This window comes from Acanthaster planci, linkage group LG02, assembly GCF_054643075.1.
Source record: "Acanthaster planci isolate LZ-2023a linkage group LG02, COTS_SCS, whole genome shotgun sequence".
Lineage (NCBI taxonomy): Eukaryota > Metazoa > Echinodermata > Asteroidea > Valvatida > Acanthasteridae > Acanthaster > Acanthaster planci.
In genome coordinates, this window is record NC_141778.1 from 6,435,010 (window position 1) to 6,449,949 (window position 14,940).

Here is a 14,940-nt window from a genome sequence, read left to right on the forward strand (position 1 = left end):
GCATAGTTGATGCATTGGAGTATTGCTGCTGGGGCCCTACGCTTAATTAGTGCTCAATCCAAGTAAGTAAATGCACAGGCAACCAAACCAATCTCCCAATCACTTCACTGTACATTTCAATTGTTGATTTGTGTTGATTATTGTTGAATAAATTGAACGTCCTGTACCGACAGTTCTTCTGTCAAGGATTACTTTCTTTACCGGTTGATTGTGTAATTCAACAGAGACTAATTAACACTCGGTCACAATCGGCGGTATATTTCCTCCAAAACGGTCCCGCACCCTTTGCCTTGAGGTCGCTCTGTGTGGTCTCTCGTTTGGGGAAAAGCCTTGGGTTGGGAAGATCGACTCTGCCACTAATAGTGCTTGGTTTGATCCCATCAACTCAGGGTAGGCCCGGGGATGCCCGCCACAATATGTAGACAGTAGAGCGCTTGTGTTGCAATGGGTACTTTAATATAATTAACAAAAGGAAAGCCACGTCCATGTTGACATATTTTTAGGTTACAGTCGTCAACATTCAGCCACTTTTTATCATTTGAAGCCACTTTAGAATATAGCGAACTGTCCGGAAAGTTTCATATGGGGATTCCCCTGTACACAAACCTTATGAGACTGGTCTGAAAAATTGGAAGTGTTCCCAAAGTAAACGACTTGTTTTTTCCCTCCTAAATTACACATTTCGGACATGATTTTGCTCTCTGGCGGCTAACGGGTCACCATAAGGAATAATTACTGACGTCCGTACATGGAACTCTTCCCAACAGGGCCTATAAAAAGTACATTAATCAATTTGTGCGACCTCCAAATTTAACATAAGTTGGCATGTTTGCCTTGAATGGGCTTGGCTCACTTTTGAATTTAATGCCATAACGTTTTATGTTTCTGTGAGTAGTAATTCTTTATTCAATGAAATCCAGAGTCTCAAGAGATAAGGGTGACCGACAAAAAACGATTCCAGAAAAAAGAACATTTCTCATGTGCCAACTGTAGCAAACCAATGTATGTATTCAGCTGAAATGGTACAGACATTGGACAAAGCATTCTGTCCGAAATGTCAAGTACCCTTCGGTTCCTTAACCTCTTGAGAGCGGACGAAAAAAAAAGACTGGGTATGACTCTTGAAAATAAACAAAATTGGGAACTGGTGGAAAGGGGACACCGGGTCCTGTAACTCCCTTCCCCCATATGACTCTGATATTTTGGTATAGTTTCTTTCAGGGATAATCGCTCTTAGGGGCAACTTTTACTTGGGCATGATAGTGATCAGCATGTTCTGCCATTATCAATGTGCCAGCCAATACATTATTATACTTTTCCAAGATGAAATTTCACAATTCCTACACATTTGCTAATTACTCTACAACCATCACACAATAACCGATCCTAAACAACTCCCCAGACTACGCTAAAGCCTGCAAACAACTGCACTTATGACTCCCGCTCAATCACGCCATCTTTGAAACAGCTTTATATGATTTAAGTCAAATAAATAACTGTGCGACTTTTACCCATAAAAACATAATCAGTTTAAACTCTTTCCTTCTCTTTTTAGTGGCTGTAAATCAAGCACTGCTACTGTCTACCAGGTCAAGCATTACCCTCTGCTGAAATTATGGACTCTGGCTAGAAGTACACATGCTCCTATGGACGCCAAGAGCTAGCAGCTGCAACATTTCACATACATTTGTGCGTTACTGCCAGCAACAGTGAAGTACTTTGAGCATGACCTCAGAGAATGGCAAGAACAGGGTTTTCTGAGTGACCTCTGGCTGTTGGGGTCAAGTTGATTTGAAAATTAATCTTATTGACATCGCACATGAAGGCATCACGATACTGCACAGTAGGGAAAACTAGACCAACTAGACAACTGGAAAATAAGATCTCAGAATTTTTAAAGAGTTGGCTGTTGGAAGGTCACCTGTCTGGGCACATTTTACACAACAAAAGCAATTAGTCTGGTCGGTGAAAGTTTCATTAGTGAAAATCATTTGCATCAATTTTGATAGAAATTTAGGTTAGGCGCTTTATGATTATCACCTAGGGCTATGCATGGAAGTTGTCTTGAACTGTTTCCAACATCTGCAGGAGCTCACAAGGCTTGCAGAACAATCAAATCTGTAAGGTTGAGACACCTGTTGCCATGTGGCGGCTAAAGAATTATGGTAATGTGTCCAGCTTATGGGCATGAGAACCACAGCAAGGCTGAAAATGCCACATAAAAGACAATGCCTCTGTATGTGGCATTAACAATGTAAACCACACTGTAATAACATAGTTCTGCTTCACATGTGAAAATGTGAAAACAGACTTTTGACAATAGAATATGAAGATAGCTTTGCCTGATAAATTTTAATAAAGTAAATTAGTCCATTAATTCGACCCTTCCGCCTCTTCATCTGGTTCCCCTTCCTTCCCCTCACTCTCCTTCCGCTCTCTCTCGCTCCTCTCTGCTGTGGTCTGCTCAAAGAAGTAGTCAAACGCAAAGTTCTTCTCCTTTGGCGCGAGCGCCTTGAATTCTTCAGCTTCTGTAATGACCTCAATCTGAAGACATAAAGAGAGAGCTCCAATTGCTGAAGGGCTTGAAGTAGAATTTTTAGGTGCTTAATATTCCGTGTCACGACGTTGTTACTTCTGCAAGTCACAGAGACATTAAAAGTCTCTTTTTTCACTTTTGGGATTCCTCGCGAAGTCCTGCTCAGTTTTGCTCGCTTGTGACACGGTGAAGTCACAAAAATAGAAAACCTGTGCACCTCAGATCTTGGAAATTATCCTGTTACATGGCTGATGTGAGAAAGTAGGATCAGGGATCAATGGCATGTAAACTGACCTGGGCTATGAACTCCTGCTCACTTCCATCCTGTAAATTCAGGTCGGTGATTCTGTTGAAGAGCTCTCTGGGTGTGGCCACATTTGGGACACCTCGATGTGTGAAAAACTAAAAAAAAAAAATATACTGAAGGTCACCCTTTGCTTTACACATAATTTATCAGGGGACAACCTGGGGGGAAGGGGTTATGAGTAGCATAGCGGCCACTGTTGGAAGGTTGTAATTACGTCATTTGGGGGCAAAATCTACTGGAGGCAAGCCGGTCTGACATCACTCTCTTGAATAAAACACATTCAATAGCAGATTAAGATGAGAGGGTCACTCTCACTGGGCCAATCAAATGCCACAACACTCACATTTGACACGTTGGTGCAGTCGCGCAGCAGGAATTTCAGCCCCTCTGGATGGAAGGGCTTCACCGATTGGCTGACGTCGATGAACCAGACTTCGCGATTAAACCACATCATGTTGTATTCACTCAGGTCGGCATGGACGAGTTGGCACTGCTTGTACATCTTCTCCATCATCTGTTGGACAATACCCATCAAGCATTGTCAATTTTCACACTAAACCACACCTTGTCCACTGCTAACAACTTGCTGCCGGGTGGATTTTCTTGAGCAAGACAAGATGCCGGCTCATTTTCAAGATTTTCCGTTTTCTAAGTTCTTCAAGAATTCATCATTTCATTTAATGGCCGTTTATACCAAAATGAAGGACTCTTTGTGCACTGTTCTAAAGCTGACAGGTAAAATTCATTGACTCCTGAATATTTCAACCAGGCCTGCAGCCTTGGAAAATGAGCCCAGATTGTGCGGTGTTACGTAAGATTCTTTTGTTCCCAAAACCGGCACAGTGCACTGCTGGCCTCTTTTCAATAGGGGCCAGATTAGCGTGCAGCGGTGCTGTGTGGCTCATGGCTACGGTGGTGGAGAACTTTTGTCCCTGGTGGTAATCCGCTCGCTCTAAACACCTCAAACCGTGGTACACCGTTTCAAAACAAGGCTGGATTATCTCCATTACTGAGAGCGAAAAAATGTCAGTAGAGCCCCGCAGCTCAGTCTTTTGTGCTGAGCACGGTCTTTTGTTATAAAGCCCAACTCTTTTGTCCCAGTTCCGGGCTCCCTGGCTCTGCATATAAAGCCTATGTACTCGAAAACGGGTCGCCCGGCAGGAAGTGGTTAAATATATGCTGGGTTGGTGCTAGGTACGTTTAAGACCTGCTGGGCTTTTGGAACCTGATAAGTACTAAAGCTTAAATTCATACGTACATAGCATAATTCATAGCATTCATAAGTAAACTTTCGAGGAATTCAGCAAAACCCCTGAATACATTTGGACTTAAAGTTTGCTGTTTCACCATTTTGTGTAATTTTCTCCTACCATGTTCACGGGCCACTGTCAAATGACTCGTTTCTGCCTCTATCACTCTTCACAACAAGATAATTTTAAAAAAACCAACTAGACTGTCAAGACTAAAATGACCATTACTGCAATTGGTGATCCAGAGGGTCATTTAGCAAGAAAAAAACACATTTTGAAATTTTGTACACCTGCAATTGCTCTTCTCAGTGCAATTTGTAAATTACAATTCATTTCAAGTGGTTTTCACCACTTTCTGCCGGGTTGGTTGCCTTATTAGTCTACAAAGTTATCAAAACTGTTCTGCACAGCAGAGTTACGCATACAGCTTCAAAAGCCTTTCAGGCATTTCTCATGGGAAACCAATAGGAACACCCATTTAGCTGCACCACGCATGTGCTTGCTGTTTGGTGGTTCAACCACTCACTGAACAACATGTACACTCTCTACCAAGAAATTACACAGGACTTTGTTAAGTGTTTTGAGGTTTATAACAGCCTACATTAAAATTAAACAAGAGGAAGTCTGCTGATCTGAGGAAAAGTTGCCCTAGCTGTTAACCTCTTCTCATGTAAAAGACGCCGTAAAAATTGAGATCCCTCAGCCCGCTTTTCAGCTATTATTCTCGGCCCACGCTCGAGCGAACACAGTGAAAGAAGGCAGACCCTGGCTCTTGTGTATATGGTGATTGGCCTTTGTGTGTAGCCCAGAAATGAAAAGACCGAATTTGCATCATAATCACCAGCTTCACAATAGTCCCCACTTTGAAAACAACCAGCCTTTTCACTATGTAAATCAGAGCATCAGTGCAGAACATGCAGGGCCACAAACCGTGAATTTGCGGTTTGTCAGGTGGCCTTCGTGGCCAAGAGAGGCTGGAATTCTCGGATTCGGCTTTCAGAAAAAAGTCCCGGCATCAAGGGGTTAAGACTGTCAAATTCACTGAGGGTGAAGCTGTACAAGAAAGCAAGAAAGGGTGTTTCTCATTACCTTGAGCTTTGTGTAATAGATTGTCTGAGAGCTGAACACTGACCTCTGTGCATTGATCATAGGCAAGCTGCATGTCTTCTGGGGACAGCTGGGCATCCTTCAACTTGGGTGCAGCTCTCTGGTGCTCGCCAATGAAGGACATGACCAGGAGGTGCTTCTTGAGAAGGATGACCTCGGGGCAACGGATTCCGGCCTTGCGCATCCTGGAAGAAATATCCCACCAAAATTGGGGAATTAGTTTGCCAAATATGTGGATTACAGACTTCTGCCACATGCCAACAGTTCATAGGGACCTAGTGCTGTAGTCCGGCTTACCACAAGTCCCTGCAAGTCCATGAGTCTTCCAGTCTTAATAGGCCAAGTCACATGCTATTATAATATGCAGTTGCAAAAGCATTCTTTGTCACTGTTTACCTATACCACATTACTCATGTCTGATCTTGCGAAAGAACTTGTGATGGTCAAAGTTTGCAGAAATACAGGCCTTGGTTGATGTCAGGTGTTGGCTCAAAATGTACAGTTTGCCACATACTATTAAAAAGGACCATATTTTAGCATAGTACATGTATTTTTATAATGTTTGTTATTTAGTATATTGATAGTTGTGTAGGATTTTTCTCCACACTTTGTGGATTAATCGGTTGCTTTTATACTGATGGCAAACAATCTAACGAATAAACACTTTCTCAGGAAGTGTCTTGGTCTACATGCATTTGACAGTCAACGACTGAAGCTTACTACTTACATGTTGAGGTTCATTCTTTCTTTGTCTGCCCACATGCCGATGATCTTGCGTGGGTTCATGCGACTCAGTGCATCGGGCAGGTACCTGCGTCGAGTCCGGAACTCGTTCAGTGTCGTCTTAAAGACTTTGAGGGCACACTCTCTCGGGACTAACAACCTCTGGTGCCTGGAGTGGGCGGACAAGAGAAGGAATCAGAAAAGATGAGTTCTCTATATATGTCATCTGTCCACCTGTAGGGCCCGTTTCACTCATTTAAAAAAGGGACAGTTCTGCTGATGTGGAAAAATTACAGGTTTGTAGAAGATCACAATACGAATTCACTTCTTGGTTAAACCGCAAAGTAGATGTAAGTCTCTGCTACAACTTCAATAAATGAAACAATACATGAAACCAGCATTTCAACTCAACTCCTTTTAAGCCTTTCCGAAATGTACATGTACATGTATGTCTGAGTATATCAAAGAGGCGACATATCAGTATTTCTTGAGAAAAATGGAGAAAATCCCAATTACTGAGATGCCCTTTTCCCAAACACAGTTTGCCTGTGTCATGTCTTTTCCTAGGATCCAGGAATGATTCCAAAAGTAATCACTGTTAGAACCATATTATAGACAGTCGGATGTTTCTAGAGGACAGTGGAGCTGTGAGAAAGAAATGGTTATCTTGATTAGAGGGAACTTCAATTAACAAAACCTAATCTCGAAGCTGGACTTAGAGCCATAGCTACTGGTCAGGAAAACCCCCCTCCCCGGGTACTTACTGGCCTCCGTTGGCATGAAGCACTACGGCCTCTTTCCCAGTGCTGATTGTCCCATTCACTGACTCCAAGATGCCATTGTTGACCAACTTGTAGAGTAGCAGCCTGGTGTTGGGATCCATGGCCATGACCTACAGTGGACACAAAATAAGCTTCACACTACAATCCACTTGGGACAATTTTGAGACTTACCAAAGCCTCACCAAAGTATTAACGTAAAGACACAATTGGGGCTCACCGCGGTGGAGTGCTCCTTCTTCTCGTGCACTCGGTGCGTCTTGCGCTCTGCCGTCTGGCTGTGCTGCTTGAGTGTGTTGAACACATTATTGGGTAGCTTCATGTCCATACCCACGTCATCTCCGCTGTTGAAACCAGGCGGGAACTGAAGCCAAAGAAAGAGATGAGGGGGGAAATGGAGAACAGTGTGGAAGCGCATAGATGTACCTACAGCAGCGGACAAGAATATAGTTTGACCATGAGTCAACTGTTTTTTTCACAACGCGAATGCGCAATGCGGTCACATTCGAAGGACTCTACGTGTCGTCAAACTATTTTGTTAGAATCCCATTGTCATTCACATTTTGCTGTTGGCTGTAACCCTAAGGCCATACATGGTCAAAGACTTCTTATATAATTATTTTCCTGTGAATACATGTAGTTCCCTCTGTACTGATTAACGTGGCTGCTGATAACCAGTAGGCTTGGTTCCAAGTGGTCAACTACCAGGTAGATGGTCCAGACCATCCATCATCTGAGCGACAGTGGAGGAAACATAGTTAACCACAGTCATCACACAAACTTTTCCCAATAAAAATAAAAAATATATGCAAAACTTTATCACCGGGGGGGAGGGGTTTGAGAAGGAATGTAACAACTGGTCTTAAACCTGTCTACGTGTGTTAGCCCCTCTAAAGGAGTTTGATGTTTGTTGGCCTGTAACTTGGACCTTTGCAATGAAGTAGTCTTAGTACAAGCCGGTCTTATAATAAATTAACAATTGGCCTGCCCGTGCCTAGCTTCAAATGGTCTCAAATGTTTTACTTCTCAAACATGTATTTTGGAAGTTAAATAATCTAAACAGAGGAACACTATATAAATAGAGAATACTGCAGAATAAAAAGGAATCCTTGAGAGAAAAATGACACCAAGTTGAATTGCAAATATAAGTTTCTTTGACACGGAGATTGATATTTGAAATCTTAGTTGTGGAGTCCCAGAAAACCTTGACAGCGACATCACAAATACATGTCCATGTACAGTACCGATACGATCACAATTAATTCTAATGAAACATAAAAAATTCAAATAAGCTTTTTCTCAATTTCAATTGCTTACTTTCTCCATAACTTTGGATGCATTCTTCCTGCCACAGATCACTGCGTCATGTTTTGTGGTCATGGTTCCGTTCTTATCCTTTGTGGTTGGGGTTTTCTTGGGAGAGGATACTCCTGCAGAAACATGCAAAGGACATTGTTGTTGATTACAAATACTCCGTCAGTGAGGTCACCAAACGCATACGAAACAGAGTATTAAGTGCAACACCTCCCGCACATATTCTGTATTCCTTGGTATACTTCGAACCAGTGTACCACTTATGACGTCCCCCATATACTTTTAGTTCAGAAAGTCATAGATTATGGATGTCTTCAGTCGTTCTTCTTATATTCCTAAGGACGTGTTATAATTATTATGCATGTCCTCACTAGTCCTACTCAGTGCATTCCAAAGACCCTAGCTTTATGCATAGTCAGTTATCAATGCAGTAGTGCTGTCCCTATTATTTAACATCCTCAATCACCTTTTTCAGTGTACTCCCAAATATCGTCATCATCGTCATCGCTGTCACTGTCGGCGTAAATAGCCGGGTTCTCGTCCTTGCCTATGGCTGGATGTACTGCGCGAAAGTTGGCATAGGAGATGCTCACTATACATTGATTGATAGAAAGAATACCAGGAACCAAAGTGAATCGGCTGCACTCGTAGGAGAATTAACGACTGAGGACCTGTAGATCCTTTGGACAGCAGTTTTGTACTGCAGCAGCTATAATTTTTCAAAATTTTATGCACTGACCCGATTTCCTTTAAGCCAATTATGACTTATATGTACCGGTATTTCACGTACATTACACACTGTTTAGTTCCCAACTTGTGTGACAAATGAAGTCATAACACATGGAATAATTTTAGGTGGAATTAGTTAAACCGAGCAAATAAAAAATGAACAACTTTTCTAAACTTCAATTTGACACATATAAAGGATTATGGAAATGAACAACTTTGCTTTTTTGGAGGTAGTGAGAAATTTATTTGGCAGTGGGAGCACATTAAGACTTTCTACCCAGTTTCAGTGAGAAAAAGATAATTTTTTAAAGTGGAAAGCAGTGCTACATGTAGCATGGCAACTGTTTAATAACTACTGTAACATTGAAGAGGAACAGCTTTCGTAACTACAACACTGTGCAGCTAAGCAACATTTTGTGAAATTGATTGTAAGTACACTGTACAGTCACAGCTACAATGGCACACCACAAATTGGTCATGCAAGGCATTCACAAGGCGCAAACTTGCACAAAGCTTTGTAAAATTGGCTGTGGGTGTCTTTTACGGACTTTGTTGGCTATGTGTCTCCAATGCAGTTGAGTTCCTATTCAACTGTACTTACTATTCAAACCTGATGTCGTGTGAACGATTTTGCCAAGCTTTTTCCCTGCAAACCTGTCCAGCACTAGGCAGCCACGTAAATGTACTTGTATGCTCCTATGAAGCGTTTATAACCTTGCACGAGATGACACGAAGCCTAATTGCAAGTACCTTTGCTGTTAGCATTCTTCTTTTTCTCTTCCACGGCCAGCACGGCGTCGTGCTCCTGGTCAAACTGCAGCTGCAGCATCTGGGCGAGGAGGAGGTCACTGTCTGTGCCAGCATTGCCGCCACTGGCGTCCAAGGACAGGGCATACTCATAATCAGTCAAAGGTCTGAGGAGGAAAGATGGAATATTTATTACATATTTTGGGGACAAGCAGGGATGCTGTAATAAGACCAGTTTATGGGCCAATATGAATGTAACATGATTAATGTCATATGTACAATGTAGCTCGCTTACATCTTGCTATTACACAAAAATTACATGTACATGTATGGTACTATTTGCCAAGCAAACTTTTGTGAAGCAAATTGATTTGTAACAAAGCTTGTGTGGTGGAAATATGACCACCTTTGGCAACTTTGTGATGCAAATATTGCCCCTCTTATAACTGACTGGCTTTACGTTGAGCGTGAACTGGCATTGAGTCTTTCTGAGATTTGTTCAAATAAAAAGACCTGCATTTGACAATGTACCCAACTGCATACATGCATCTTCTCTACCACTACCACAACTATAGCATCATGAATTAAAGGAATGCAAACATCTATGGACACTCAGGACCAAAGCATTTCTAAATACTTTCCCTGTGATCCATTCCAGGAAAAGGTGATGTAAATGGAAGTCAAGCTACTTGTACATGTACATGAAGGGATATGTACATGTACCCATATACCTTTCTGAGCAATGGCCCACTACTAGCATGGCTAAGTGGAGGTGGAGTGGAACTTGTTAAGTTTCAGGTTTTATGTTTGATAGGAAGATTTGAGGTAAGTCTTCCAAGCAACATGGAAGTCTGTATTAGACTCGACGTTTACAAAGCCTACTTTCTAAGTTGTGTTAAGTTAAACTCTGTGGAATGAATTCATATCCAAAAATGCTACATCACCAGAATGGAATGGGCAATTGAACTCTTTTATACCAAATAAACGCTTGCACAGTGTGGGCTTATCGGTCATGAAAACTCATTGTACTTCGCACAATGGGTCCCAAATCCCTTGAAGTATTACTACACAGAGTATGTCATTGGTTTCCTGCACAGTAGCATCTTTGGAAGCATTCAGGAAGGCTCTAAAGCAAACAAAAAGGGGGAGGGGTTGGCAATAAGTCTCACCCTTGTGCTTGTAACTGACCACCTGGATCAAGCTTCGTTGTTAGCGCTTCCTCGTCCTTTTGTAACTTCTTGGCAAACTCTTCATCCATCACGCTGGCCAAGGAGCATGCTGGTCTTGTTGGAGCTGCAACCTTCCACGGATTGGGCGCCGGGGACACACAGGGGACCGGTGTGACGACTTTACCAGTGGAAGACATAGTGCAGTGTTTGTGCTTTCTGTTTGTGTGATAGGGGTGATCTATGCTTCAAACTAAGTAGGTACCTATAGTACATGTTGAGTACAGGGGGAAAAACACCAACAATTTGAAGAAAAGTAACTAACCAACTCTCTCAGTCAGCAGAATTTTTCTAAATTTCTCCTGGGGGCAGATAAAGTCAAGGATCTCACCAGCCAAGTTTGGGTTAGGCTCAGGCAAATCCACACCTTAGCTTAATGGAATCAATGCTGAACTTGTGGTAAAAGTGCATAACGTGTAATTTTTGTTGAACGAGAAAATAAATTAATATTCCAAAATTAAGTTACTGTGTACATAATATGAGATTTCTTACAAAATGTCAAAATTTCAGTGAAGTACACTGTAAAACTCTTGATAATAACTAAGGCAAAGTGGCAAACCTTACATTTACAGTAGTAATTTGGTAAAGCATCAATGAAAGTGATGTTATTGTTAACGTTTGTTTTGTTTAACGACTCCCTTTCTAATAATACTCAGATTCCATGAACTTTCTGTCAAATATGAAATGCTAAACTCCTTATTTTCATTCTCAAGGGTCCACACTGCTGCATGGCGTGATACATGTCAAGCATATGTGTACCTGTACAGATATGCTGCTTGTGTGTACATGTACATATATCCCTACCTGCAAACGTACATGTACTTGTCATACTTCTGTCTTGCATACTGTCTGTTCATTGGCCCAGAATGAACACATGATAGGGCGATATATCCGCATATCAATCTCACCGTGAGACATCTTGCTCTGCCGCTAGCACATGCTTGCACATAAGACAAAAGAGCTTTGTGGTTCTGTAAGTCACATCTGCATTCTGTGGCCGTACTTCACATGACAAAAAAAGGCGCAGCGCAACAGCTTAACAAGGGTTTACGTTGCTTTGGATTACCAGATCCATTAATTGTGACTATTCTCATTAAGATTATGTATACATGTAGAGACATCAGGGAAATCTGTGGTCAGGGAATTACAATTAATGCAGATGTGTACGGATCATCAAGGGATTCATAAGTCACGATGGTGGAAAAAAGCTCATTTTTTGCCAATAATGTAGGTTACACTCTCCAAAATACACACATGCCCTCAAGTTTCATATTATAGGTTCCCTTTTATCATGGGCTTTTAAGGGGAAGATTTGATCAAGAAAGCGCAAACAGAGGTTTGCTCTGGTACGATTGCAGGGCACTTTTCAAATACCGTTGCATAAGGAACCATGAAACATCAGGAATCAGTAAGGCCGTGGCAGTAGTGCCTTACTATTCAGGCATGTCAGCAAGTATAGACCTACATGACCCATATATCATATGACTATGACAGTATGAGGTACATATATACAGTGCGTAGCTATAGCTCATCCAGAAGCCATACATCATGTACATGCACATGCACGTGCCAGCAAGGCTTTTGGTTGTAGTGTGGCAGTATTATACTTTAAAAGTGTCTGTGCCTGGAGGTTTAAATCAAATAAGGAATAGGCCTAATGGAAAAATACCTCATCTCATGTCTCATGTGTGGTTTTGAAATTGCAAAATGTTGTTATTACAAAAATATTAGAACGCAAATCATCAGGTCGCGTCACGGCGTACATTAATAAACCGTTAAACGTACCAAATAAATGGCAATACCAAGAAGTAGACTAGTAGTAGTAGAACTGTTCACTGGTATGTTGCCCACGTTGAGAAACAAAGAGTATACTTGTGCCTCACTGCCGAATCTGTACTGTCTTTTATTAAAAGGCAACACGTTAAAGCAGTGTTAGGTAAGACCTACAAATAGTATTCGTAACTGTTTTACAGTGTTTACCACATCTTGTGCAATATTTTACGTACGTACCATGCACAGATCTTATAGCGCCGCCCAGCGGCGCCGCTATACGATCTTTGGATCTTTGGTACCGTGTTCATTTAGTCTGGTTCCCAGAACTTCACAAGATTCCCTCAACACCATCGGGATGATTCTGTCTGGGATCCAGACTAATTCAAAGCCTGTCCAGGATGCGTCCGAGTGTTACGGCTGTGGCTGTTTTAAATAAATAAAACGTGCCCCTATGGAAGAATGGAGGTCACTGTCCAGTTGCATGCTGCAGCAACGGCCGGGCACACCCGGCCGGCCCGGCCGACTTAGGGCAGTCCCGGCCCTAGACTTCACTTAAGTCTTGAAGTGGTACGGACTTCAAGTTCGTCGAGTTGCATCTGAAAGCGCGCTTTCATTTGTTAAAAACTGTACATTTTTAAATAGTTTTTCCTAGTCTTCTCTTTACATTTTTCCTAAGGGTTGCGAGCTACAGAGCCACAGGCGCGTTTCTGAAGAATCCTATATTACGGTTTCATTACTGAGACTAGAAACAAATGAAAGTTGTCTCAGTAGTGAATTTTCGTTCCTTAAAAATAGGACAGAGAAAATGGGTGTGGCTGAGTGTCACTTTTCGTTGTGACAGGTGAACCTAGAGTCCTTTCTGGCCAGTAGGTCCCCGTGAAGCCTTACCCCTGTTTAATTTTCTAGGACGATAAAGCTTCAAATTTGTTCAGCATTGGAAGTGCAGTTCTTTTTTAACTGTAGCGTGACTGTAAAACTTAATCGAATCAGCAGGTGGAATGCGACGTTTCAGGTGAGATTTCCTCCAAGCAATGCCGGGTCTTTCCGATTTGTGTCAGCAACTGTGTTCTGTTTTGTATATCATCATTAATTGTTTAACAAATGAAGCTGCTTATTTCATTCATTGAATTAATCAATAAAGAATTATTAATAGGCTCACCTTTCAGAAAAAAACTTTGAAAATGTAAACAAAATTGTTCAATTTTTATTCTCGTTTTCCAGACCTTATTTTTGCTCATCTCGTCAAGAATAACTTGATTACTTACTGGGAGCTGAGACAGTAAAAAGAACCAGCTTGGTCTGTCCAAAGTGTTGTTTCTCTTCTCTTAATCAAATAGTTTTATTGTTATATTTTACATGTTAATTAATAAACACCGAAGTTCAATAAACTGTGGCCAGAGAAGGGTTGAGACAGTTATTTCCACAATAGCTTAAATCCCATGAAAAAAAAACAAGCAATAATTTCCCCATTACCGTCCATAATATAATTAAAAAAACAAAAACAGACTGCAAGATTCTAGGAAAGTGCATGTATTATTTTTGTTTGTTTTAGAATGCGGACAGCTGGAATTTTGTTCGAGGAAAAATAGTTCGTAGATCCATACATGATGAAGTAATCCTTTATATAAAGTACAAATGACATACATATCCTAATACGAGAGTGAAAACAAATGTAATGGTATAACATTTGAAAGAGCTCTTTATATGTCAAATTCACTTCCTCTAGCGCTTTCTGTCTCTGTATTGCCAACCGACAGATAATTCAAGAGCCTTCTTGCCTTTCTATATGAAGTGTGTCTTGTCGAAAACATACTTTATCACTTGAAGTGTCTGTAACGACAAGAATTCAATATTATTGTTAGAAAGGCAAGTTTTCATGTTGTCAATACGAATATTCAAACTTGCCCTCAATTCGCCTAAGTAATATTTCCCCGTATATGTGTTCATGGCTTGGCAAGAGCTTGTGAAAAACCACAAACTTTTTTTGGAAGGAGGGGTCAAGCCTCGAATACCAGGCCACTTGCTACTGTAGTGCTGATCGACGTCTTGGCACTCGAATATTGAGATAGTCTGCTTGGCTGATCTATTGGTAGTGTGTATACAGCAAATTCGTTATCTGGTCAGTTTGAAAAATGCATAACTCGTCGTTTTTTGTTTCCAATTGGGCAAATGCTATTGGGCCCATCCAACCCCCCCACAAAAGGAGCTTTTTTTTAAAGAAATAGTGAAAGAAATTTTCATGAAGGGTATTTCATTTAACTTCGATTAAAAAGTGTGTAAAAAAGTCCCAAAGTTGGGCCTCAGCCCCCAAAAAGGCCATAAAAGAGCTGGCATTCGTGTAATCATGTTATTAATGGCAAGCATTTGGTATCGATTGGCAGCTGCTGCAGTATTTCTGTACATGCACTGTACATGTAATACTGTGAAAATGTAGTACACATGGAAATTG

The 14,940-nt window shown here is 41.3% G+C and overlaps 1 protein-coding gene across 2 annotated transcripts; it reads right to left on the reverse strand.

The window, feature by feature from the left end:
- Positions 1-434: 434 nt before the first annotated feature.
- On the reverse strand, positions 435-12,766 carry riok3 (RIO kinase 3). Of its 2 annotated transcripts, none has more exons than XM_022248862.2 (12): positions 12,504-12,766; positions 10,662-10,877; positions 9,496-9,659; positions 8,483-8,608; positions 8,020-8,132; positions 6,923-7,066; positions 6,688-6,815; positions 5,928-6,092; positions 5,226-5,385; positions 3,187-3,357; positions 2,831-2,938; positions 435-2,544 (listed from the first exon to the last, which is right to left on the reverse strand). In XM_022248862.2, exons 2-12 carry the CDS (start codon positions 10,856-10,858, stop codon positions 2,374-2,376), a joined length of 1,647 nt encoding a protein of 548 aa, XP_022104554.2. In that variant the 5' UTR covers positions 10,859-10,877; positions 12,504-12,766; the 3' UTR covers positions 435-2,373. The 2 variants fall into 2 exon arrangements, with proteins under 2 accessions (XP_022104554.2, XP_022104552.2); XM_022248860.2 differs by having other exon boundaries at positions 10,662-10,923; positions 12,504-12,765.
- Positions 12,767-14,940: the final 2,174 nt, after the last annotated feature.

What these genes read in the sequence shown, in the direction of transcription:
- riok3 (XM_022248862.2), bottom strand. Translation starts at nt 10,858, where the DNA reads ATGTCTTCCACTGGTAAAGTCGTCACACCGGTCCCCTGTGTGTCCCCG. An exon ending in GAAAGAATGAACCTCAACAT is followed by an intron (nt 5,386 to 5,927) that starts GTAAGTAGTAAG and finishes TATTTCTTCCAG; the next exon opens with GATGCGCAAGGCCGGAATCC. An exon ending in ACTGCACCAACGTGTCAAAT is followed by an intron (nt 2,939 to 3,186) that starts GTGAGTGTTGTG and finishes TTTTTTTTTTAG; the next exon opens with TTTTTCACACATCGAGGTGT.